This window comes from Chrysemys picta, chromosome 4 (assembly GCF_011386835.1).
Source record: "Chrysemys picta bellii isolate R12L10 chromosome 4, ASM1138683v2, whole genome shotgun sequence".
NCBI classification, from domain to species: domain Eukaryota; kingdom Metazoa; phylum Chordata; order Testudines; family Emydidae; genus Chrysemys; species Chrysemys picta.
In genome coordinates, this window is record NC_088794.1 from 149065346 (window position 1) to 149092296 (window position 26951).

The following is a 26951-nucleotide window of genomic DNA, read 5'->3' on the forward strand; positions in this document are numbered from 1 at the left end:
GGACTCTGGCCTTGTATTGTAAAAATCCTTTCACTCTGCTCCTTTCGCTCTGCTCCTCCCCTGACTCTTCGGCTCTGTTTAAGAGCCGAGCTGCCCGAGCGCTATGGGCTTCAGGCAGCCCCCTTGCCTCCGGACCCCAGCCGCCGGCTGGGCGCTTCCCCTCCCGGGCTCCGGCGGCGCAGGGTCCGGAGGCATAGGGGCTGCCCAAAGCCCAAGCGCTACCAGCTTCACGGTTTGCCGGGCAGCCGCCAGACCCTGCGCCCCCGGCTGGGCACTTCCCCTCCCGGGCTCCAGCTGCGCTGGGGAAGCGCCGGCCGGGGGCACAGGGTCTGGGGGCAAACCGTGAAGCCGGTAGCGCTCGGGCAGCCCTTTTCGCGTGGCTGGGAGTGGGAGAGAGGAGGGGGCGGAGTTAGGGTGGGCTGGGGCGGGGAAGGGGCGGAGTTGGGGTGGGGCTGGGGGTGGGAAATGGACAGGGCCAGGGCCCCATGGAGGGTCCTCTTTTTTTATTTGTCAAATATAGTAACCCTATGATTGTCCAGCTTGGTGAGTACTTAGCATCTCTCCATTGTTGTGTACTGCTGCCACGCTGACCATAAATACGTAAGAACGGCCATACAGGGGCAGACCAAAGGTCCATCTAGCCCAGTATTCTGTCTTCCAACAGTGCCATGTCAGCTCCACCCTGCAGCCGTATTCCAGCTGGGAGTAGACAGGACATATTGGGGGAGAAGCAGCTGTGTGTCACAGCTACGGACCAGCCACAGAAATGTGGACATCTACAAGCAGATTGCACCGGGGATGCAGGAGAGAGGGTACAACAGGGACCAGCAGCAGTGCCACGTGAAAGCACAGGACCTGTGGCAGGCCTGTCAGAAGGCCGGGAGGTCAACAGTCAATCTGATGTTGAACCTCAGACCGGCTGCTCCTACAAAGAGCTGCACACAATACTTGGCAGTGACCTCACCACCATCCCACGCACCACCGTGGATACCTCAGAGGAGCCGAGAGACAGACTCATGCTGTGAACAGCAAGGAGGAGGAGGAGGAGCCGGGGGGGCTGAGAGCCATTGAACCAAACTGGAAACCCTGTATAAGATGGAACCACTTCAAGCTGGGGGGTGCCCCAGCACCCCCGGGAGGAGGGGGAGGAGGACGGGGTACGTGCCGGTGTAAGCAGCGCTGTTTTGACCAGAGGGCTTCGCCCCTCGACTTAGCCACCGCCTCGTGGGGAGGTGGAGAACCGGAGAGTCCTGGCGAAGTACCATTGCGGCCGTGGCGTAGTGTAGACAAGCCCTGCGACTGTCAGCGCCTTGGGGCGGGGCCTCGCGCCATACAGACGGATAGTGACCGGCAGTAATAAATAGGGGGCCGGCAAAGCAAGGCAGCCGCAGGCAGGCAGGGCGTGGCCCGGCTCTCAGCCCCAGGTGGGTTTCGGGGGGACCCCAGGACAAGGGGGGGCTTGCTGGCGGAGCGGGCCGCTGCCGGGGGGGTCAGGCGCGGGGGGTGAAGCAGCCCCAGCTTTCCCCGGGCTCCGCGCCTGCGGCCCCGGCAGCTCCGCCCCGGCGGGCGGTGCCCGGCCAGTCCCCGCCCCGCTCGGCCTGGCGCCGGCTGCCTCCCCCTTGCAGCGCTCGGGCAACGGCCCCGGCACCGCGCGGGGAGCCGGAGCGAGCCGCCGGGCCGGGCCGGCATGGGAGCGGGGGCGGCGGCCGGGCGCGCAGGCTCTGAAGCGGGTACGGGGCGCCAGGCCGGCCGGGGAGGGAGGAGGCGGCGGCATCGGGGGAGCGGGCTCGGAGGGTGCATGGGCGTGCATTGAGGGGGAGGGAGCTGGGTGCATGGGGGATGGGTGGGGTGCAGGGGGATGGGATGGGGTGCATTGAGGGGGAGGGAACTGGGAGGGCTGCACTGGGTTGCGTTGAGGGGGCAGGAGCTGGCTGGGTGGGGTGCATTGAGGAGGGGGGAGCTGGCTGGGTGGGGTGCATTGAGGAGGGGGGAGCTGGCTGGGTGGGGGAGGGGTGGGGTGCATTGAGGAGGGGGGAGCTGGCTGGGTGGGGGAGGGGTGGGGTGCATTGAGGAGGGGGGAGCTGGCTGGGTGGGGTACATGTGGTGAATCTAGGGATGGGAGCAGCAAGGGGGTGGATTGGGGAGAGCGAGGCGGGGCTTGTGTGTAGGGTGCAGCAGGGGATGCATTGAAGATGGGAGAGGTGTGCACCGAGAGGGGGAGCAGAGGAAGGGAGGGGGAGCTGGTGGGGAGGGGGGCATTGATGAGAGGAAGCAGAGGAAGGGGCGGGGGGAGAAGCGAGCAGAGGGAGGGGAAGGGGCAGGGGAGCTGGTGGGGAGGGGGGCATTGATGAGAGGGAAGCAGAGGAAGGGGCGGGGGGAGAAGCGAGCAGAGGGAGGGGAAGGGGCAGGGGAGCTGGTGGGGAGGGGGGCATTGATGAGGGGGAAGCAGAGGAAGGGGGCGGGGGAGAAGCGAGCAGAGGGAGGGGAAGGGGCAGGGGAGCTGGTGGGGAGGGGGGCATTGATGAGAGGGAAGCAGAGGAAGGGGCGGGGGGAGAAGCGAGCAGAGGGAGGGGAAGGGGCAGGGGAGCCGGTGGGGAGGGGTGCATTCAGCTGGCAGCAGCTCGCAGCTCCCTTTTGTAAAGCTGCCTCCTTAGAGATGTTAATGCTGCGTGTGCTGTCCCCGTGCAGGCTCCTGTGAAGGACGCTGGCCCAGAACAGCGGCAGGGGCTTGGGGTGCATTGTACCCTCCTGAAGCGCTAACAAAAGCCTCCCCCTTTGCTTTGCAGTGGCACTTGGGGTGCAGGTGGCCGCTGTGCGAGAGCTTCGTTCACAGGAAGGTGAGTGAGGGCAGGGGGGAGACATGGCTCAGGGGTCTGATCCTGGTTCCTGCCAGTTTTACACCAGTGGAACTCCATTAACTGCAAGCGGGTGGCTCCTGGCTCAGGCTAGCGTAGGTGAGAGCAGAGCTGGGACGTGCCCCTGTTTGGCTGGCCGCAGTGGCTGTGTGGATTGAGGACATTGTCCGGGTTGCTAAGGATGGACAGTGATGCTTTGTTTGTACTGGAAGAGAGCAAAGCCCGTGCTCGCAAGATTCACATGGTCACTTTTCTTTGCCGTTAGATAACCCTTCTTGTCCCTGCGTGGGATTAACTTGGGGTGAGGGGGAGAATAAGCAACATCTCTGGCTATTTGGCTGGAATATATCCAGACCTTCCTTCCCAATGCTATTACTAACGCTGTCCATCACTAAGGAACTGGCTGGCTTTTCACCATTCATGCTGGTGTCTCTTTGCGTTTTACTGGGCTTGGACAATAGAAACCGGCTAGTCAGTTTCATTGTTGTTGCTTGCCCATTGCCTGCTCCGGCTGCGGGCCCTTGCACAGTGCTGCTAGGTTTGAGTTTGGTTGGAATCCAGATGAGCTGTTTTTTATTGATAGCCTCAGGGTTTTGAGTCTATTTCCATGAAAAGATGTGTTTTTGTTTTGTTTTTTTCAAGTTTGTTTTTTAAACAATATAAATTTTGGGCCTAAGTTACCTGACTCTACACTTAAAGAAACAGATGGTCACTGCCCTTTAGGTTTTAATAATATTGGTTGTCTAGTGATTGATCTGTTACTGAAAGCAAAGCTACCTCGGTAAGTAAGTTTACAGACAGCATCTGCTGTCTGGTAGTAAAACATGAGCTCTTTAAGATTTTGGACAATCTAGAAAGGTGTTTGGCAGAAGGCAGGGCACGGAGATACAGCTGCAAACAAGGAGAAAATCCTGACACATCCTAGTCCCTGATTCTGCAGTTTGATCTGCCGGGGCACACCCCTGCCATCGCATAGTTTCAGCTGCAGGATTGGGGCCTCAGAAATGGCATGGAAGCCCGGCGCATCCGCCTAGCAGAATTATACAGTGAGAGAGGGAAAACATGGGATTTTACCTGCTGGGTGAATTAATTCTTTTTTTTCTTAATCCTGTGAATCTTCTTGGATTTTCATTTGCCCAACTGAGGGGAAAATGGTAATAAAAAGGTTACGGTGCTAAAAAGCCTGATGCCTGCTATTAAATAGATGCTCAGTGGTATGGCAGTGAGTCAGCATTGATAGGCTAGGGAGAGACAAAAGACTTATCAGAGCAAGTACAGGGTTGAGAACTCCTTGCAAATTACGTAATTGCTTATTTCCAGACAAATGGGATGTTGTGGGATATATCTGCTGCTTGCTTTGTTTACTTTGAAAATAATTAGCGCTGTGTATATACCTTGGGTTTCACCACACGAAGGGTTTCTAAAGTTCTTGCGATGTGCAAATTGCGGTCGTTCCTATAATCAAAACAGATGGGCACATTGTTTTTTCTTATTGATGCGAAGGCTTATTATTGAGGCTCTTACAATGCACATACTGAAGTGTTGTGAATATTCAAAACGGTGCGCTGCTTTCTGAGCTATTAACATAGATTTAGAGCACTTTATACACAATTTATCTTTTGCTAGTCTGTCAGGGAGCGCAACATGGTTAGCAGAATTCCCTTTCCCTGCCAACTTTAAAAGGCTTTAAGAGTTTGATTGGAAATACAGGCTGTGTTGAATAATTAGATGGGGGAACATGGTGATAGATGAGTGTGAGGTTCACAGTGACTAGTATTGGGCTGCAAAAATTATTAGTCTACTCAATGGGACAGTGCAGATGCCAGGTGTAGAATTGACTTTGGTAGTGACCCTTGAAGAGAGTTCAGTGTGTTGTAAAGTGACTTACTGATACTAAGGTGCCATTTGCAAAATTGTCTTTTGGGGTTTTTCCCCCCCCTTTGGCTTCTCTGCCCCCATTGCCTTTTTGCATTGTCTGACACGTCAGGGAACTGTTGCTCTCATGAGATGAAATAAGGTACTGCAAGACTGTGAGTGGCATGGATTTATTTTAGAAATTATTCTGAAATGCATAAAAAGCAAAGAGCCTGGGTTTGCAGAAGATGTATATTGGAAGTAGGTGGTGAATCATGCCAATGTAGACGCTGCTCAGATGGCTGAGAGAGAGAGAGAGTTCATTAACTGGCAGAGATAATGACTTTAGATAAGACAACCAATCACAGACCTTTCAGTGAGCTCAAGTATCAGTCATTTCAATGGATGTTTTATTTATCTTGTGAAAAGGCCCTTTTTTTTAAACATGACCTTTTTTTTTTTTTTTCTCCTTGCCATATGCCTGTGTAATTCCTATTGTCAAATCAGTGGAAAGAGAAGAATAAGTTACAGTTTAACCTGTCAAACTATGATCTTGCTTTTCAGTGTGGGAAGAGTGCTGCAAAAATGGCTTCTTGTCTTCTAAAATTAATGTTCTTGTTTTGATAGTGGCTTATGATACAGCACTCTAATAAGAATGTCTAACTCGCAATCATTCAAATCTGCAAAGCAGTGAAGACTAATGGCAAAACCATAGGTACCGTATCATGGCTATTTCTTGAATTACTTTTGTGATCCTTTAGAGATAGCTTATTCATGAATATAAAAAAATTAGGGTGCAGGGCAGTAGCTTAGAGAAACGTTTTTGGACCAACATAACTTAAATGGACAGGATTAAATGTGGCCGTGAAAATGAAAAATGACAGTAAATGATATTCCTTTAAAGGAAAGTGGCCAATGCGCTGATTGGTTTTCCTCCTATAGCAACGTTGTTTTGTTGTTGATTACGGACTTACAAATGCAGTATTCATTTGTGCTGTGCTAATTGTATTATTCTTACCTGATCATGTTACTGGTTGATCAGGTAAATCTACCTCTCCATTGGTTTTATACGAAAGCTTGAAGTTTGATATTGGTTCGAGAGTTTACCATTCTAAGTAGCAGTCCTCTCTGGAGCCTGTGTTATTAAATTTAGCTTGAAATTAAGTTGTATCAGGTCTCTGCAACATATATTGTGAAGGTTATCTGGTTCTCTTGAGAAGGTAGATTTAATCTAAGAGGTTTGGAAATTAGCAGGAAGGTTGAATTGGTCTCCTCCACAATTAAAATATTTTCCTTTCATCCTCTATACAGCTGCTTCTTACTGTGGTGCTTCACAAAATGTATGTGTAGGGAAGGATACCTTCATTATAAATATTTATTATAATATCCAACCTTTTTTCCTAAGCTTATTTTCTATTAAGAATCTCCCATAAAACTTCCCTGATGCTAACTGGAAACTTGCTACACTGTCAATTTCTGGTGGATTTGTCCCTTCTAAAAGTTTCACCATCTTCTAGTTTTAGTGCTTTTCCAATACTTTTAAGGGCTGAAGCCACCTTGAGGCTCTGATGAACGAAGAGCCATCGGTACGTTAAAGCAGATCAAGCTTTGGTTTTCTGTGCTGAAGCATCTGTTGAAACGTTTAATGTTGGGAGAGTAAATACAAGGGCTTCAGTGCTGTAAAACAGATACAACGAAGGGTTGAATGTGAGGCTGAGCAAAACTACTTTAGCAAAATCCCCCCCGCCCCCCCCCGCTATATAAAAAAAACCTTGGAGACTGCATCTCGCAGCTAGTGAGTGATCCCTGACGTGGGCGACTCTATCAGCTGTGCTGAGCATTGCTCTTGCTGCAGCTTTTATTATGCACTAGTATGGAGAGCGACTGAGCAGTAAGACAAGCCAGACATTCCATCTAGGAGCTCAGCTGCTGGGCCATCTGGAGGGGAGATGAAAGGCCTGAGTTTAACTCTGGCTTTGTATTTTTTTGTTTTGTTCCCCCCCCCCCCTCCCCCCGTTCTAGGCCTTCTTTCTCCTGCCAATCTGCCTTCTCTCACATCTCCCCTACCGCCCCCAATGGAACATAACCCGCAGCGGTGACACAAAGTCAGTTTCTGCACTTGAAATTGCTGGAGGTCAGAGGCGCACTACAGTACAGTGTTCTGCTACTGCTGGCTTGGGTAACTGGGCTCCTTGATGGTGGCTCGCACACGCCTTGGCTTTTCTGGTGCCAGTTGATGATGTGAGGTCATGAGGCAAGAGCTCTTTAAGCACTGCTGAATAAGGCCGAGAGATGAGCAGGCATCTTGACTCACTTTACAGAGTGTCCTGGAGCCTGGATTATAAAGTGGAGGGTGTGTGGGGGAGGCTGCCCCAGCTTCTCTGGTTGGCTTCAGCTGAAGATGATTATTAGATGGCCTACAGAAAGATCTAGCTATCTAGCTAATCAATCTTTTTAAAGCTGTTGAGATATTATGGGAAAACATGCAATGCTTTCCTGGAGAGTGGGGGAAGGGAACACATTCTCAGTGCAGCTGGGGAGGGACTGCTAAGATTTCTGAGTTTTGAACCTGAAGTATTCCTTGATCTTTCCCCTACCGTGGTCCGGAAATAGGCCTTGCAGTGTGTCTGAAAGATCACTAAACTCTCTCCTCACCGTCCAACAGAGGCAACAATTTAGGGTGTGCTCTGCCAACAATGCCAGCCTTCATTGCCCATTGGTCTGACTTTCTCCCTGACACCTTTGCACTTTGCCCCGTCCCTCATGCATAAGTGGAGCTCCCTGTAAAAATCCCCAACGTCACCACGCTCTTTCACTCACCTCCACTGTAATGCATAAACAACACTGGACAATAGGTGGGCAGCTGGTGTCCTGTGACTGCTGATTATTGCAATAATCATATTGGTCTTGCTGTTCCCTTGGCCTCCACAGGACGCCCCAATCCTCCCCCGCCCACATCTGTCCATACCCACCTGTTATCTCATTGTATACTTGCATTATAAGCTTTTTGGTGGAGGGACCATCCTTCTGATAGATGCATGTGCAGCGCCTAGCACAATCGGTTCCTGACTGGGACCCCTACGTCGTACCACAGTACAAATAATAAGAACCCATTATGGAAATTCTTTTGCCACCAGCCCCCTTCATTTTTTTAAATCTGGGGCCTTTCAATGCTGCATCCGACTTCAGCTGACATGGTGCAACACATGGGCAAAGCTGTCTTTAAGGGCGGGTTAACGCAATGAAGTTTTATTGTGTCTGAGCACAGTTTACTCCTGCAGGAATTTTGTGCCAAAAAATTCTGTGCACAATATTTTTAAATTCTGCATATTTTAGTTGTCAACAAAAAATATTCCCCCGGGAGTGACCATTAAAGACAACCCCTATGACAACCCAATTCCTGTTTCTCTGCCCCCTTCCCCTCAGAGCCCAGCCGCAGGGCCCCTCCCAGCCCAGACACCCATATCTCCTACCCCCAGAGCCCAGCCGCGGGGCAAAGCCCAGCCGCGGGGCAACTCCCAGCTCAGAAACCAGCACCCCTTCCCCACCAGAACCCAGCTGCAGGGTACCCCCCAGCCCAGACAAACACACCCTTATCCCCCCCAAAGCCCAGCTATGGGGGATCCTTCCAGCCTAGCCACCTGCATTCCCTATCTTCCAGAGCCCACGTGCAGGGCCCCCCATCTCAGACACTGGCACGCCTCCCCCCCGAGCCCAGGCATCCAGAGGGAGAAACAGCCTGATGCTGGGTGTTTGTAGGGAGTTTCCTGCATGTCACCCCCTTCCTTCAGGGCATGCCAGCAACTGCATCTGCTAGGAACTCTCCAGCTCCACCTCTCTTCCCACCCCCTCTCCTCCCACAATACCTTGTATTTGCAAGCTGGGCTCTGCTGGGTCCAGCAGCCCCTGATGGCAGCCAGGAGCTCTACAGCCCATTTCTGCAAGGGAAAAAGGAAATTCTGTGCAGAGCATGAATTCTGCACAAATTCTGCATTGCTCAGTATTCCCCCAGATGTCAACAGTGGTGTTAACTGCCAAACTTCTGAACATGATTCATCCCAGGCTGTGCTGATTTCCAAGCAGAGGTCAGCATCATGTCCACTCACACGAGGGTTCAGACACCGTGTAGGCCAGTCCAGAGATGGGAAGAACCCAAACCATTTAGAGTCTTGTAGTTGAAACCCACAGCTGTGTATTGCACCAAACTTATCTATGCTTGAATCGCAGCTGTGCCGCTGCAGCGCTTCATGTAGACGCTATCTACGCTGGCAGGAGGGTCATAGGTAATCCACCTCCCCGAGAGGTTAGCACTGCCTACAAAAGGGACGTAGATCGGCTTAACTGGGTCACTCAGAGATGTGGATTTTTCACCCCCCTGAGCCACGGTCAGTCTAGTTTTCTTGTGTAGAACAGCTCTATAAGCCAATGCAGATGGGAGTTTGGGTGTCACGTGTTCCCTGTGGGATGTGTGTCTACACTGCCTTCTGCAGTTCCAGAGCTGTATGCAGGTGTAGGTCCTGGCTGAGTGCACTTTAGTAAGTAATTCTGGAGGTGACAGTGGCATAGACCGTGTTCTGACTCTCTTGCCGTTTCTGCCATTGATGCTCACTTCACCAGCCTCTTGTCTGAATACCAAAGTGAGCTGTGAAGATGATGCGAAGGGCAGGGCATATAGGAGCCACAGTATCTGTAGCAGAGAACAAAAGGGGCCTGATTCTTCATTGTTCTACTCCTTGTGTAGTCATTCATGCGAGTGCACAGTGGGTGTAAGTGATTACACAAGGACCAAGGCCATTCAGAATCCAGCCCATGTGTTGAGAGCATGGCCTGTCGGCTGGCCTGTCTTCTCCCCTGGGGATTTCTGAAAGCTAATTATCAAAGATCATCGACTTGAGGCAGCTTTATCGCTGATTAGCCCTCTGCCGCTGAATGCTTGTTAGGTCTGATTTTGCGGCTTGCTGTGCTCTTGAAGAGCACTGAGATTCTTCAAGCTTGTTTTTTTGGGCAGTAATGTCAGCAGCCGTCAGAGTAACTTAGCGGTCCTGAATGCCTGCAGGTGTCGCTAATAAAAGCAAAAGTACCCTTTGACACGACTATTTCATGGTCCCTGTTCTGCAGGAGACCCACAATGAGGAGGGGAGGGGAGAGATCCACGCTCCTCACGATTAGCACTTTGGTCAGGGGTTCTCCCATTGCAATGTGGGTGCCGTTGAGAGTCCCAGCCTGAATGTGCAAGACAAAAACGGATACAAAACCTCCTAAACTTGAGAGGCCTTGAGCTGTGATCTCAGGCTGCATGTTTGCGAAGTCTCTCTTCTGGCTTAGAATGTCTGCTTGTGCTTGTCCCTCCAGCGAAACAGTTCTCCGAGAGCCCAAAACCTGTGCAGAAGGTCCTGGGTTGCATGCTTCTAATGACCATGTCGTCTGTCGGCAGATGTTTCCATGCTCCGTTACATGTGTGAGACAAAAATGCAAATAAGTGGCCATGTACATATATGCAGAAAGGGTGGTTGGCCAGCTAATTCCGCATAAGGCCTTGCGAGCTCATCGGCAGTCATGAATGATGGCTTGTTCCAGAGTTTTAAGAGGAGGAATAAATGTACACCGGAAGGTGCGTCTACAGAAGCTGCTTTGTAGCCATGTCTGATCCCATTGTTCAGTGTCATTAGCAAGGCTGGAAACACCAAAAACTGGCTTAATAAAATGACGCGTGTGTTCTGAGTTCTTGGCAGTGTTCTTTTTCCATTTCTGGCAGGAAATTCTGCTTCTAGCCCATGTATAACGGAGATTGGGTCCTTTGATTATTAATTCATTTGCATAACCCCAGGCTGAGCTAACTTAATCCCCGACTTTAAGGAAGGTGGGAGGCAGCGGGGGCCAAAAACGCTCATGCAGGTGTGTGTGTAATCCAGTAACATTTCTGGGTGTTTTTTAAATGTGCAGTTCTGTGGCTGGGTTATTTTCAGAGAGGAGTTTTGTTCAGCTCTGCTGCTCTTTCACTTAATGGCTCACCTTGCACATGTCCTGGCTTGCAGCTTTTCAGTGCTCCGCATTAATGAGCTACAAGTCAATAAGAGCCCTGCCGTGGTTGTGCTCTTTGCATGGACTTGAGACCTTGATAAGAATTTGACCCATATGCGCTGGTTTCCATGACATAGTACCATATTTGCTTTGGGAGCTCCTTTCATGAGTGCTGACCGAGTCCTGGGGCTACGCTTGACCTGGCCAAGGCTTCTTAGCCTATGTGCAATGTACCTTAGGTGGCACGTGATCAGGATTCATCACCAAATTTGGTCTGCTGGTTGGATCATTAGCTTGCCCAGCTCAGGCCAGGTACTGACGGGGAGCGCGACATGAACGCTGATCCAGGCCAAGGAGTTGTACTGAGATTGGCCTCGATATACTCTGCTCCCCAGAGCAGGAGGGTTTGTACAGTTTAATGAGCCACTATGTTGAACTGTAGAGAAAAACCTCAAGTGGTCTTGCATGCTACTGTCATGCCAATCTCCTCAGTTGTTGTGGACATAAGCACTTGAGCTACTTGTAGAGAAAAGGGGGCAACCCAGACTTTAGTTAGAGAGAGAGAGTGTGTGTGTGTGTGTGTGTGTGTGTGTGTTAGAAGTCAGTCTTTTTTTCTTCCTATAAAAGGGAGAACGCTGCTACATGCAGTCTTTCCGTTGGTGAAAGTGGTTGCTGGTGCTATTTGATTTTTCCTGCTGGTAAACAACCCAAGAGACGGGCAACATGTAGGATGGAAAAGATGAAGCAAGCTAGCATGGTCAGAGTAGAAATGTCTGTTCTTGGATAACAGTATGTTGTATAGCATTGTCGGAGCGCATGGTGTGGCCCTACCTACAGTCTAATAACGGGCAAGGGTAAAAGGTGGAGGACAGCAAAGATGTGACACGAGACATTTCAGACGAGGGGCTCTAGAAATCTGTCCCTTAGGTTTGCTTGACACCGTTGACCTACAGTCAGCTCTGTTTCTACTGTGTGTGTTGTTTTTCTTCTTGCTATTGCAGACAAAGCATTACCTAAACCACCTAGGGAATAAACGTAGCTCCTGGGAACACTCTCTTCTTACACCACCTCATCTGCTGGCTCCAGTGAAGCTAAACAAGCCGCGTTTTGATGAACTGCTGCGAAGCGGCTAGTACTATCCTGTAAACAGGGAAGCTCTTTGCATCAGCCTGACTCATTCAGTCTTTTGTGGGAGGGGGAGGGTCCCCTCTGTGCAGTGCAGAAATAATTATGCACTGGGTCTCTGCTGAATAAAGCAGAGCTAATGAGTATTGCTAACCAGGCCTTCGGTGCTACACCGGGGCCACTCAGCCAAAAGACACTCCTTGCAATTCACGTTCGTATTGAAGATAACGTTTAGGGTAAGTTACATGGCTCTAGTATCAGAGGGGAGCCGGGTTAGTCTGGATCTGTAAAAGCAGCAAAGAATCCTGTGGCACCTTATAGACTAGCAGACGTATAGGAGCATGAGCTTTCGTGGGTGAATACCCACTTCTTCACTGGAGCAGGATGAGGTCCTTCAGTCTGCTAAAATTCTCAGGTCAGGTGACCTAAGATGGAAGTAGTTCCCTAATGTAATTGGTCCTAATTGATCTGAAAACTTGAAAAAGGCTTGCATGAGAATTGCCTTCTGCTGTCCATTTAATCACTGGGCTTCAGAGCTTCCTGAACTCTAATAGTGGCCAAGTAGGATTTTTTTAGGGCTGTCAAGCGATTAAAAAAATTAATCGCGATTAATCGCACTGTTAAGAATAGAATACAGTTTATTTAAATTTTTGGATGTTTTCTACATTTTCAAATATATTGATTTCAATTACAACACAGATTACAAAGTGTACAGTGCTCACTTTATATTTAGTTTTGATTACAAGTGTTTGCACTGTAAAAAGACAAAAGAAATAGTTTTTCCCAATTCACCTAATACAAGTACTGTAATGCAATTGTATCTTGCAATGCTGGCTACAAAAGTGCCGTGCAAATACCTGTTCTCACTTTCTGGTGACATTGTAATAAGAAGAGGGCAGCATTATCTCCTGTAAATGTAACCAACCTTGTTTGTCTTCGCAATTGGCTGAATGAGAAGTAGGACTGAGTGGATGTGTAGGCTCTGAAGTTTTACATTGTTTTGTTTTTGAGAGCAGTTTTATAGCAAAAAAAAAAATCTACATTTGTAAGTTGCACTTTCAAGACAGAGATTGCACTACAGTACTTGCGTCAGGTGAATTGAAAAATACTGTTTCTTCTGTTTATCATTTTTCAGTGCAAACATTTGTAATCAAAATATACACTTTGATTTCAATTACAACACAATACAAGATATATATGAAAATGTAGAAAAACATCCGCAATATTTAATAAATTTCAATTGGTAGTCTCTTGTTTTGCAGTGCGATTAAAACTGCGATTAATTGCAATAAAATTTTTTAATCGTGATTAATTTTTTTGAGTTAATCGCGTGAGTTAACTGATTAATCAACAGCCCTAATTTTTTTCTTAATTGAAATGGGGAAAAAAGTATCTCTGAGAAAGAACTAAAACTCATCACCACCTTGATGGATTCAGGATCCCAGAAGAAATCATCCTAGCAGGAAATCCCAGGACCTGACTAGTTTTTCCTAAATCTTTGCTAGAATTAGGGAGTGCTCTCTGTTTTCACCCAGTTCAAAACAATAGGGAGAGTGGGTGGTAATAGCTGATTTTTGATTGTCTAAAGGTCGTTGTGTTTTTCTTTCAGCATCACCCTCTATTGATGCAGATTGAGTGTTGCTGCAGGTAACATGCGTGGGTGAGAGAAAGCTCTTCTCTGTTGCTGGGCTGTGGAATTCAGTAAAGCCAAGATGTATTAGAGCTTCTGAAAAATCCTCAGTGCAGAGGCCCAGAGCCAGCCGAGTAGCATGTTCTTTCGCCCAGTAGGGGCAGTTGATTTGTTTCTCCTCTCTGGCATTTTAGCCTGGTTTCACGTCAGCGCTTGGATTGCTACACTTCTCACTCGGCACTGCTGGTGAAACTGTTTACTGTGCAATTGCCTGCATCACTCAGCGTGCAAAAGCATGTCCGGTAAAGCCCTTCATCAGTGTAACCATCCAATGTCTCTTCCTCCCAGCAGGTGAGCGAGGTGGGTGATGGGATGGATGAAGCCGAGCAGGACCAGTATGAAGCCCGTCTCAAGGAGCTCTTTGATAGCTTTGACAGCACAGGTACTGGATCCCTTGGGCAGGAGGAGCTGACCGATCTGTGTCACGTGTTACATCTGGAGGAAGTGGCTCCTGGAGCGCTGCAACAGACGCTTCTGCAAGGCAACCTTCTTGGCAGGGTAAGGCCGACTGATTATGGAGGGAGTAAGTGGCAGAGGCCATGTGCCCCTGCCAAAGCCAACCAGCACGTCCTACCTCATGCAACTGTCTAGCAAAGGGGGATAATGAAAATGTGGGGCGTGCCCTGATTGTTGCATCTCCGTGGGAGCACATGGGAACTTTTGGTTATTGAATTCAGAATCCCGGTCGTTCCTGTAAATTAACGGCTTCCGTGACTTCTTGCAAGGGAAGAGGCAAAAAGAGCACTAGTCAATGAAGCTGGTTTTCCCTGCAAACTGTATTTTGCAGGACTTCTCTCAGTGCTCCCTGTTCTAGGCTAATGGCCTGACCTAGGCCGTTTCTAGGCTAGGGCAACCCACAATGGGATAACTGGTTACACTGGCACCAAACCCTCACGTAGATATGGTGCCCCAGGGCACAGCAGGGCTTGCGCTGGTGTGTTACCCAACTGAGATGCACCGATGCAGCATGTGCACATGAGGGGTTTGTGAAGATGTAACCATGCTGATGTTGCTAGGTGAAGGAGGCTGCTTATCTCCTCTGCTGTAAAAGGTAATGACCCTTATACAGTGACTCTCCTCTCGGCTGCTTGGAAGCAGGAGCCAAAATGACTCAATTCGGACGTAATCTTTACCATAAGAAAATAGCCTGCTTTTCCCTATGGCTTTCTCTTGAACTGAAACAGTTGCTGAAAGAGGAATTCGTGACAATGAGGAAGAAAACTATTGCTAATGGATGCATTTCTTAAGACTTTAAGGAAGTCTGTCACACTGAGTCTTTGGGCTAGAGTCACTTCCTTTCCGATGCAGAGCGGAGTGACTTCTGCTTCAGCTATTGCACTCAACTAAGGGGGTTTGTTTACACACAAACCGCCTTTAACTCGGATGTTGCCCTGATTTAATTAAACTGGTGCAGCTTTGTTTGGTGCACTCTTACATCGGATGAAAACAGGTTTAAACGAGTGTAAGATGATGCATCAATTTAGCTTATGCCTGTTAAATAACAGATATAAACCAGATTTAAACTGATGTAAGTGTGTCCACACACATAAAGTTGCACCGGTATAACTCAATTGGGGCGACATTAACACATCTAGTTAAATGAGTGCAACATTTAGTCCGGCCCTTATGACACTCTGTCCAAATATACTCCTGGCAGCAGGCTTGGAAACGGGCCATCATTGGTTCTACAGGTGTTCATTAACTTTCCAAAGTGATCTGGCTTTGTTTCAGTTTTGATCCTGTTTGTGTTTAAAGTATTTTCCCTTTATTTCTTCCATGGGGTGGTGGTAAGAAGAAATCCTGTGACTTTGTGCTCCAGCAGCCTTCCAGATAGCGGGGAGGGGGTGTTCAGTCTTTGTCTAATGGCCTCAATTATTATAGAATTCTTAAAACTGAGGCTAGTTTCAGACATGACTTTGATCTTTTAAATTTACAGTCCACTGTATCCTCCCACTCTACAGAGAGCATGGGATTTCCTCAGATGTAACCAGAATACTCTGCTGTAACTCCTGAGTGGGTGGATTATGTGGAGGAGCAGCTGTGGTCTGTGAATTGTTCGCCACAGCCGAGCTTCCCTCTTGCTAGCTCACGGAATCTGTGTACAGTGATACTGTGTACCAGATTTGGTACCAGCTTGTCTGGATAATGGGGGTGCAAGTGAATGCACCTGTTTTTAAAGCAGCATTACGGTGTGATGGTTGCTTTATAGACTTCAAGATCAGCCTGTTGCTCAGTGTGAACCAGGTGCATCATGGGACTTTCAAACTTAAAACAAATGTCACGTGTTGCTGGGCTGTATCCTATTGCACAAGACGCCTGCCCCTGAAAATGAAGAGCTTCGGCGCTGAAAGCCTTTGTTTGATAAAACTCCTTAAAATCAGGAAAACAGAGGAAGCTAGGGCCAAGTTTCCTCTGCTTCAGACTAGGGCAAGCGCAATAATTTGACCTGCGAATTTCTCACCAAACCTAATCTCCCTCAGACAAAATAACTTTGTAAAAAAGAAACTTCCTCCCCCTTGGGTTGAGATTCTCTTGCTGATGGGACTTGCTGGCAGGGAAGCATTAATGGATACAAGAGGAGACTTCTGACCTTTCCAAATAGCAGCATGGCATTTGCTTGAATACTAGTTACTTACTTCCCACACCAGCTCGAACTTTGTCCGTTCAGACGCCATCATCCGGCTTCGCTGCGGAACATGAGAGCAGACGGGGGTGGGGAATAAGGGGTGCCTCAAAAGCCTGGTTGCTTGAATTTTGCCAGGGAATTTGGCCACCTATGCTAGCTGTAAAGCTAGAACGAAGTCCCTTGTCAGATGCCCACTTGGAGAGTAACAGGGACAAGGTAAAAAGGAAACGTTGGAAACGCTCAGCCTAAAGAAAAGAAGAGGCTGCTATTAAAGAATGTCATGAGGACTGAATCACTCTTGCGTAGTTATCACAACGTGCTTAATCTCCTAAAGCTTTCCTGAGGCGATGACAATGTTTTGGGGGGGTTTTTTTGGCTTTGGGAACAGTTGTGTTATAGTCTCGTGTCTTAATGAGAGTTCTAATAATCTCTGTCTTCAGCCTCTCCTCACGCCTCCCCGCTTACCCCACTTGCTAGTGGCATCAATGGTCCATGCCTGAGTATGAACCTGATTTAATGGTTATCAAATCCTTTGGGCTTCCTAGGGAGGTTGTCAAGAGACTGGCAGTAAACACGCTGCTCCCTAATGGAGGTCTATTCCATCAGCACCCATCTAGTTCTTGCAGATGGTTACTCTCCACACCATGAGTGGCTTTGCTTTTGTGTATTTAAAAAGCAACCTTGTTTTAAAGGACACTTGTGCGGTGGGGGAGAAATGAACTGACATGTCTAAGCAGTTGCAACTCGGCAAGTCATGTGCCAGCTTTTGTATTTGATGTTTGCCTATGAATAATGAATACACAAAGTCGCGGCTTGTAGTATGGTATTTTCCCAGTGCCCCGGTGACGAAAGTTATATAGGAATGCATACAACAAACACTGCTTCTGATGTACTTGGTGGTTATCTGGAATCATGTCAGTTTGAATTAAGCTAGCATACCACTTTCTGTGCATAAAACTCTAAGGATTAACCAATCCACTCTACCTTCCCAGTATGTCTTGGTTATAGAAATCTGATAGTTTGTCTTGCAGTAGGACTAACCCAACTCTCACTATCCTTTCTTATCTCCATTGTGTACTAAGGCAGTGCTCAAAATAACCCTTCAAATTCCTCTGTGGGGTGCATTTCATCGTGCCTTTTGAAATACAGTAGCCAGTGTGCTTGTACATTTCCGTCTATTTTCTGGACTTTAACAGTTAACTATGGTTCTTGCATCATAAATGCTCAGTAGGGAATAAAAAAATTAGTGTTAGTGTGACTTTTTTGCATCAGTTGTGCTTCTAGTTCAGCCACACCGAAAATGTACGAGGTGCCTCCCAAAACAAGGAGACATGGTCCCTGCCTTAGAGTTGAAATGTGAGGCTAGACCATGTAGCCATTGGAATGTATTTTACCTCGTTCCTTTCAGATGGCAGAATCTTTATGCTGCACTGTAATAGCTGAATGTTTGCTGCTTGTGAAGGATCAGTTTAGTTTTACAGCTACATAGGTTCATACAGATCTCAATAGCGATTCCTTGCATCTAGTTAGCATTTAATGCTGTCAATCACTTTCCTCTAGGGCCTCAATGATAAAACTAGCTCATTAAGGAAACTTGTCTTTCGAATGATTTTCAACAAAAGGAGACAAAACCAAAGTTTCCATCCCAAGAATCTTAAGTTTAAAGAACTACCAAGGAGAGTCTGTTTCTGGTAGTGCTCTATGCTGTTCCTTCATGCTGTATAAAGACTGCATCCTAACTCTCTCTTTCCTGCTGATCCTGACTTCTCTTTGATGGGAGGACTTTGGTATTGGGAGGACTGGGTTGGTTCCATCGCAGGAGGCTAAAACCTCTGGCTGTCCCAGCCCCTGTTTCTGGGGAGTATTGAGGCTCCGGCAGTCCAAGTATCCAGCACATTATAGAGACACGTATTAAACAGCACACAGCTTACGCTGTGCCAATACATACTGGAGTTGGGTGGGCGGCCTGGCCTGGTCTAAACTGGGGTTCGTAGCCACTGAGGTAGATACACCCATGTGACCCATAGTGCTGATGTGCTGTACGCGTGTAAATTGTACCAGGATTTAATGCAGATTGAATCCTGTGGTGATGCCAGTGGTTAAAACTCGGGTGTAGACAAGGCTGAAGACTCTCTTGTGGCCTTCTTCAGGAGAAGCTGGAAGAGGTCGGGTTTCAGACAGATACGCCTGATGTAAAAAGCAAACCGGCGAACATGCACAGAGAGCACCTGCTCCGTTTGTTTTCCTTTTGCAGCTCCCCTTTAAAGGGCTGCCTGCTGCCTCCCTGAAATCTCTTAGCAAAGTCTGCCATGATAACATTCTGTATCTCTCTTCCATTCTGGAATTTTTTTGTGTGTGTGCATATAAAATGGGCTGTTTAAGAATTCATCTAGCCCCAGTTTATTCTCCACCTGAGGTCGTTCTCTGTCTGTGACGGTATGGCTGGTTGCTGTGGGAATGAATTCACAAACAGAGGATTATGACTTCAAGTCGCGAATCTTCTATGAAGAACAAGGAAAGGGAAATATAAGAAGCTGGTACCAGATTCTTTCATGGGAGCGGTAACGTGAAGAGTGTGGATTTGGCTTGTGTTGAGGCGAATAGTGAAAATAATGAATAGTTTGACACACACACCAGCGCAGGGTCCCTTCTAGGCCTATATTGCTACGATTCTGTTTTTTTCTTTCTAGTGCTGATAAGGGTGCTAGTTTATAGGAAGCTTCCTTCTAAAAATGGGTCTCAGGATTTCTAAACACTGTCAGGAAAACAGGTAGGGACTGGGACCTTTCCTCCCTACCTGTTTGTAGCAGCATCTAGCACAATGGGCCACTGGGTTGCCAATGCCCTACAGAACTAATGCTGTGTCATTCTACTCCATTTTATTTCCTGTTTGTTATGCATTAGGAGCTTTGTAGTAAATGCTGTACCAACAGCACATGGGACCTACAAACTTGAGAGCTCTGCCAATTGCTAGATTCTGAAATGTCATTTGGGCTCCCGTTAATTCAGCCATCAAGAGCATTAAACTTGACATCTGCTGTAACTATTTCACCATGGTGCTCTCTTCCTTCTGTTTTGAAGGGGCTTAGGAGTTTTTTTGATCTTGAGTTTCTGAGACTGTTTTTCAGAAGTTGAGGTAAATGGAGTTGCAGTCGAACCTCAGAATTACGAAAACTTCAGGAATGGAGGATGTTCGTAACTCTGAAATGTTTGTAATTCTGAACAAAACGTTCTGGTGGCTCTTTCAAAAGTTTACAACTGAACATTGACTTAATACAGCTTTGCATCTGAAGAAGTGAGGTTCTTACCCACGAAAGCTTATGCTCCCAATACTTCTGTTAGTCTCAAAGGTGCCACAGGACCCTCTCAGGTTTCAGAGTAGAAGCTGTGTTAGTCTGTATCCGCAAAAAGAATAGGAGTACTTGTGGCACCTTAGAGACTAACAAATTTATTAGAGCATAAGCTTTCGTGGACTACAGCCCACTTCTTCGGATGCATATAGCTATATGCATATAGCTATATGCATCCGAAGAAGTGGGCTGTAGTCCACGAAAGCTTATGCTCTAATAAATTTGTTAGTCTCTAAGGTGCCACAAGTACTCCTGTTCTTTTTACAGGACCCTCTGTTGCTTTTTACAGATTCAGACTAACAGGGCTACCCCTCTGATACTTAATACAGCTTTGAAACTTTACTATGCAGGAGAAAAATGCTGCTTTCCCTTGATTTTTTTTGTAGTTTAATGCAGGACTGTACGGTTGTTTTTTTGTTTCTTCTGTTGCCTGATTGTGTACTTCCAGTTCCAAATGAGCTGTGTGGTTGACTGGTCAGTTCATAACTCTGAGGTTCTCCTGTATGTTCAATAGCTGTGCTAGTGTATTTGTACAGGCTTTGCTGTATCGCAGATTGTCTGATAGAACAGTATCTCCACTTCCATATCTTGACAAGCTTTTTCAAATCTCTGTGTACTGTACCTCCATCGGCCTTTAAAAAAGGCTGGGAAATGAACGTGTCAGCATGGTGACAATAGCCATTGCTTGAGGATCTTTGGTGTAAAGGGACAACTAGCTTTTTAAAACTGTAATTTTGAGTTTGAGGTGCAGTCTGTCTGGGGGTCCCTTGGTCAGTTCTTTGAGTGTGTTCCTTTTTTACTTTTTAGCAGTTGCCTTTCCTCCAGACTTAAATGATATTTTTTGTGAAAGACTCATACAAACATAAGGTCTGTTTCATCATTTTCTTTGGACAGCCAAGATCAAATGTGCAATATAAACAACAAAAGAATACTTCCTCCCCTCTTTCTCTCCACCCCCCTCCCCCTTTGATTTTAATGATTTTTACTGTATGACAGAAGCAGGTTTAAAAAATAAACCAACCCTCACATGTTCACTCTTTCAGTTGACTGTGTCCCTCTAGCAGCGTTCAGAGATCAAATGCCAAATTGTATTCCTCATGAGAGGCCTCCCAGCCTTTTTCCAATGTGACGACTTGTATTTTTGTTGTCATTTCCTTCATAGTCTCCATTTTGGGCAGGGCACCTGTACATTTTCTCAAGTTCCCCGGGGTTCTTGTTTCACTGCTAAACACACTATTGTTGTAACTTGCAGTGATGTATTGTAGGACTAATTATTTGCATTTTTAATCCCATTGCATAGCTGATTGCAATGTTAATTTTTTAAGACTACTATCAGCTTCTTCCCTGAAGACTAATCTCCTTGGGATTCTACTTGAAGCGGTCATGGTGAAATTGCTTCGTGTGATAAAAATGAGCCATCTGTCCCGTGTGCAGCTGTTTGGCTAGAGTTAAACACCAAGGGAAATGCGCTGGTTCTACTCTCCCCTCCCTGCCCTCTCCTTCCCCTTCCTTAACACTGCTTGTAAAACTCATTCAATTGCATAGCAAACTCTGACTTGGCAGGAAATATCTCTTTAAGCCTTTAGCATTGATATATTGTGCAGCGGCTTCCTTCAAAACAACGAGCACTCTGTTAGGTGAGAACAATATAGTAATACACCCCCCCCCATTTGCTAGCTATACATATCTACTCTTGAGTACTTAAGGGGTTATTCTTTGCCTCTCTGCTAAGAGAGAGAGTTGAATAATTCCCACTAGTTATTGGTTGTATCCCTCGCACACTGATGGGAGAACAGACCCCCCCCCCTTTTTTTACGTGTTTCTCATCGCACATAAATAGTCACCAGCAATTTACAGGTAGCTGGAGTTTGTTCCGTATAGTACAGCAGGAATAATCCACTAACTAAATTAAGCAGCAAGCCCATGCGAGGGATGCTTAGAAGTCATGTCTAATAGTATTTTAGCACCTTGCTCAACCACTCATTAACTAAAGTAGATTATATGTAACTTACACCCCTGAATTTGCCCCGTTGGCTTTAGTCAGCCCTTTGGTGCACTGATTGATCACTTTGGCAGTCAGCTCGCTGAATGTGCTAAGGTTCTTAAGCACTGGTACTTCGGGCAAAGTGAGCTGGTGGCTCTGACCGCTCGGACTTGCCGCCTTCATCACACAGCGCTTTCCGCCATTCTCCGATTGGAGAGAAAATTACAAGGAATGTGGTGGGGGATGTGAAACAAGACCAAGTGACTCCTTCGACCCCGTCCGCGGCCCCAGCTACACTGGGACGTTGATTTAATGCTGCCAGCTGTCAGCAGTAGGTCCTCTGAACCAGTGCTGAAAATGGTTTAACTGCTAATGTATTCAGCACTGACTTAGGGTACCCTGTTGTTATTACTGGGCCGGTTTCCTAGTGCTGAATCTGAAACCTCCCCTCCCTCCCCCAATACATCCTAGAGAAGATGATGCAGGGGGGAACTGTTAATCTAACTCCTTCATCTTTTATTCATGCTCATTTAGTTTAAATGTCAAGTTTTTTTTTTTTTTTAATCAGGCAAATTCTCCCATCCCTGTAAACTGCCCTTTGAAGTACGCTCGCATTTTGAAATAGACGTAGAATGAATGGCAGCAATTAGTATTCAGATGAAGTAGTCTCTAACAAGTTTCTTTACGGAACATGTATCTAACTCTGTTTAATTACTTCTTGTGCATATGTTTAAAAATCTAGTGGTGATTTTGCATAGCTTGAACCGTTGAGTCCAGAATTCATTTGTGCTAGCAGACGAGCTGATTCTTTTCCTTAGCAGCAGTGTGCGTGTACAGCAATCTGCATATTGTTACTCTTGCGTAGCTGTCTGGATGCTCTCTGATCTGCCCTGGGATAAGGAGAAAGCTCACGCTCTCTCTCGCTCTCGCTCTCTGGCCTTGTCATTCACTGCTAATAAAGGTGCGGGATTTTTTAACCTCAGTGTAACTAACATGTGTCAGCTGTCCTGAGGTTAAAAATACAGTGCGGACAAGGCTCTGTAGTTTTTACTTCAGTGGAGCTAGATGGGGGCGTAGTGTTGACCTCCGCTAGTTTACCTCATGGTTTAAACTAAAGTGCTTCATCTTCACTATTTACCTCAGGATAGGTCACGTGCTTAGGTTAACCCAAAGTAAAAAACCTGCACCCCTTTGTCAGGAAAGACAGCTTGTCTGGTTAGGCAGGTGTGTTAACACTGTACGACTGTGCAAACTAGCAGAACTTAGCTACAATTCGCTCTCTGGACAGTCCCACCAGTGGTATCAGAGTAGCAGCCGTGTTAGTCTGTATCCGTAAAAAGAACAGGAGTACTTGTGGCACCTTAGAGACTAACAAATTTATTAGAGCATAATATGCTCTAAGGTGCCACAAGTACTCTTGTTCTTTCCACCAGTGGTAGTTATCAGCTTGGTCCCGCATACTAGAGCCTCCACCACTGGTGCACTTGCACCAGTAGTGTATTTATGGCCCCCAAATCTGCTAGTGTGGACAAGGCCTCGGCAGTTAGTGCCACTAGCACAGGATATTTTTCAGGAAGAAAAAAAATAAACCAAATCTTGTACAACGCTGAGAATTCTATTCCGATTCGTCTGGCTGAAAGGGAAATCCCTGAGGTTAGCTGTGGCTTGCAGTTGAGCCACATTAAATAGCTTCCCCCCTTTGTCCTGTCATTTTCTTTTTCTGGCTCGCTGTGCAAACTGGGGGCAGCTATACAGCCTGGGTGTCTGGAATTGTTGGCATTCAGAAATCTGCTTCTACAAATGAGGCGGTGTCCCTGCCACATTACTGTTAATGGCAGTAAAGCAACTGTGCTTCTTACAGGCGATGCAGAAAGGCAGGACGACAGAAATGCATGGATTCAAATCTCTTGTGGGGATCTGTCCTCCCTCTTCTTGTTTTACCATATTTAACACCCAAGACTTCTAGTCCTGTAGATGACCTTGAAAGTATAAACCAATGCACTGCTGTTTCAGTCTGTCAGGATGCAGGCTCAAGACACTAGTGCCAAAAGGTGTGAAATTCCCCGGTTTGTTTCAGTGGGTGTTCTGAAGCTTAATTACAGCTATTTATAAGCATTTCTATTTCACTGTGGACCATCAAACCAGACATCTCCAGCTAACGAAATGTTCATTCACTCAAACGTTTCGCAAAATAGCTTAGCAAGAAACTTAAAACTAGTCTGGTCAGAGTACTCGACCACCCCATGCTCTGCCCTGTCCAGGGGATTGGACAGGTCTCTTCTAGCTAACTGTTCTTAAGTCCTGATTCTGCATGTAGTTCAGTGTTCAAATTCGTTCCTTCACTGGGTAACCGAGCTGCTTTCTGGCATTCTCAGGAATCGATGTAAAAGGGGAGTCTGCCGTTGCCACCAGCTAACCTCCATGGTGAGGGTGGTGAGTTGTATGAATCGTGGGTGACTGGGAGCAGGTCTCCTCTTGGGGTGATGCAGGAGCAGCGATAGTACTTCAGGCTTGGTTAAGCGGTGTGCTCTGAAAAAGCTCAGAACTGTTCCAAAATGCAGCAATGGTTTGCTTAGCAACACCGACCTCTGGGATCGTATCTGCTCCCTGCTCTAGCTCCTCAGTGAATACAGCATCCAATTATACGTCCCAGCCCTGGATCTGAGCCCTCCATGGGATTGGACCTAGGTACTCGAGATCACTACACCTTTCCCACTAGTACCTCTGTGTTTCACTGGAACTGTCACTCAGCCGGCAAGGGGAGGCCTCTGAGTGCCGCAGACAGAACGTTCACAGGAGCCGGGCCTAGACCATCAAGCTCCCTCCTCCAGGAGGAGAGACCGTAAGTCTTGCCACTGTCAGAGCTCAGTGGAAAATGTTCAGCTAGTACTTCGCTTTAGAGCTCAGTGACTAGCTGGTGCTTTTTGGTTCAGTGGCTGACCCCAAAAATCCAGGAAAAAAAAATCAGTTTTGAACCGAAACTGACCTTTTTGGCCCAAAAAAAAAAAGGAACTTTTTGTTTGGGTCAATTTGAAATGAAATGTTGATTTGAGACAAACCATTTTGATGTTTCCAATTCTCCCCCCCCCCCCCCCCCCAATTTTTTTGGCCAAAATATGAATTTTTGTCAGTGATGTTACTATTCACCTAAACAATTTTGGCAGCTCTGCTTCGCTTCCCCTCAATGTGTTGACACTCTGAGAAACACCCTACAAATAACCCAGGCTGTCTGTCTTAGGCTGGGAAAGAAGAGAAGAAGATTGTAGCATTTTCTTAAACACTAAGGCTGTGTCTACACTGGCAATTGAACAACAAAACTTTTGTCTTTCAGAGGTGTTAAACCCCCTCCACAAAAGACACACATTTTGCCGTGACAAGTGCCAGTGTGAACAGCGCGTTGTCGGAAGGAGCGCTCTCCTGCTGACAACACACACGCCGCTCGTTGGGTGTGGAAGTTTTGTTGGCAGGAGTGCCGACAAACACCGGCTACGCTGCACGACTTCTAGCGGCACGGCTGTAGCGACACAGCCATGTCGCTAAAAGCTGTGTAGTGTAGACACTACACTTCAACTACCAAGAGAAATGAAGCTGCTGTACCAGGTACTGAGAAGTGACTGGGTTGGGCAAGGTGCTGAGCTAGAGGTTATGTCTAAAGACTCTATATGGGGCTAATCTAGCAGGCAGTGTTGGTGCTCTGACACTGCCCTATGCCTTATGTTGTGAAAGATGCTCTGGGGGTCACTGATCTGCGAGCGGTTTGGTAGGAAGCACCATTATGATCCCTGGTCTACAGAAGAATCCACCTGATGCATCAAAATGGCTTTCCTGTCACACCGCTGTACTCTAGGCATTGTTTGCCATTCACATAAGTAAGGGATGTCTCTTCACGTTGAGACTCATTTGAGACTTTTGCAATAGGTTTTGGTTTTAAACAAATCTGTGCATTCAAAGAAGTGGCCTGGGTACGTATTGTCGGAGAAAAACAGAGTTCTCACTATTTGTTTAGGTATAGCAAGTCAGATGCTTTATTAACTCTCACAATTGCGCAGAGGGAGAGAGCTAAGCAGGTCTCTCAACAGGTAAACATGCATTGCATCCCCTTCCTGTCAGTTCTTTCTCTGCTTCCACAACATGGAGCGCCATCTGCTTAAACAGACTCCCTTGAATGAGTCATGCAGTATCACTTCAGACTTTTACCCAGGATTTCCTTGCCCATGTTAAAGGCTCTGTGCTGGTTGACTTATTTATGTGTCTTTCTCTCTTTCAAGGTCCACTTTGACCAGTTTAAAGAAGCGCTGATCCTTATCTTATCCCGAACCTTATCGAACGAGGATGACTTCCAAGAACCAGGTAACGTTTCTCTTAATGTGCTTGAAGAAACCTTTTCTGTGCTTGAGAGAAGAGGACCCCAGCAGCATTTAGAGAGAGATGTGGATACAAGTGCTGGGGCTGACTGAGGCAGAGGGATTTCTTGTGTTCCTTTGGCAGAACTTTCCTTTTAAGAACCTCCTGGAGTGGAGGAGGGGAGAATTCTGATCGATGGTAGAAAATGTGTTTGGTTTTATGGGCATTTTTGGGGGCATTTATATGCCACTTCTCACCATGGTCTAGATGCCTGGACAGGCATGAGGACTTCTGGAATCCCCGTGTCTCAGAACTCAGCAAGAAATGTTGGGCTGGAAGGGACTGTGAGGTCATCTAGCCCCGCCCACTGTGCTGAGACAGGACCAAGTCTACCTAGACCATCCCTGACAGGTGTTTGTCTAACCTCTTCTTAGAAACCTCCACTGATGGGGATACCACAACCTCCCTTGGTAACCCCTTGTGTTGTATATGCCCCAGTGTTTTAGGAGCCTCACACAAACAAGTACAGACAAACTGATGAATCCGTAGCTGTTCAGTTAAGATGGGCCTTCCAAACTCCTGAACTTTGGAGAAATGCTGACATTGGTTTTGGGTGATGGTGTGATAACTATTACTCACTGGGTGAAAAGAGATGTGCACGGCTGTGTACTGCTGTCCTCTCCTTTTAGTGAAGCCAGGTGAGACGGTAAAATTACTCTATTTAATAAGTTAGAGAGAAAGGATGGTCGTATGGTTTAGGCGCTGGACTGGGACTTGGGAGATGTGGATCAAAGTCTCTTAATGGCTCTGATTCAGTTTCCCAGTTGTGGAATGGGGATGATGCTTCCTTTTCCCTCTCATTCCTGTCTCTTCTATTTATATCGTGAGCTCTTCAGGGCAGGGAGTGGGTCTTGTTACCTAGCACAGTGGGGCTCTGATCTTAGTTTCAGCCTCTACAGGCTATTGTAATATTGACACTGATAATTTGAGATTTTTATAACTGAATAGAACAACCTAGCTAATTTCACATTGCAAATAGAGGCACTTCAAGTCTTTGTCCCCTCCCCCCACCACAAAAAGCAAGCCAGTTCCTTGCATCATT

General features: G+C 47.1%; 1 protein-coding gene across 8 annotated transcripts in view; it reads left to right on the forward strand.

The window, feature by feature from the left end:
* Positions 1 to 1016: 1016 nt before the first annotated feature.
* Positions 1017 to 26951, forward strand: part of NIN (ninein) — a 108897-nt gene continuing 82962 nt past the window's right edge. For 2 of the 8 annotated variants that reach the window (XM_065593971.1, XM_065593972.1), the window contains exons 1-4: positions 1675 to 1730; positions 2787 to 2837; positions 13837 to 14043; positions 25774 to 25855. In XM_065593971.1, coding sequence (XP_065450043.1) covers positions 13858 to 14043; positions 25774 to 25855 — 268 coding nt within the window. In that variant the 5' untranslated portion in view covers positions 1675 to 1730; positions 2787 to 2837; positions 13837 to 13857. Of the gene's footprint in view, positions 1158 to 1334; positions 1423 to 1674; positions 1731 to 2160; positions 2202 to 2667; positions 2838 to 13833; positions 14044 to 25773; positions 25856 to 26951 lie in introns of those variants that run through there. The other 6 variants (XM_065593974.1, XM_065593973.1, XM_065593968.1 and 3 more) reach the window with 6 other exon arrangements.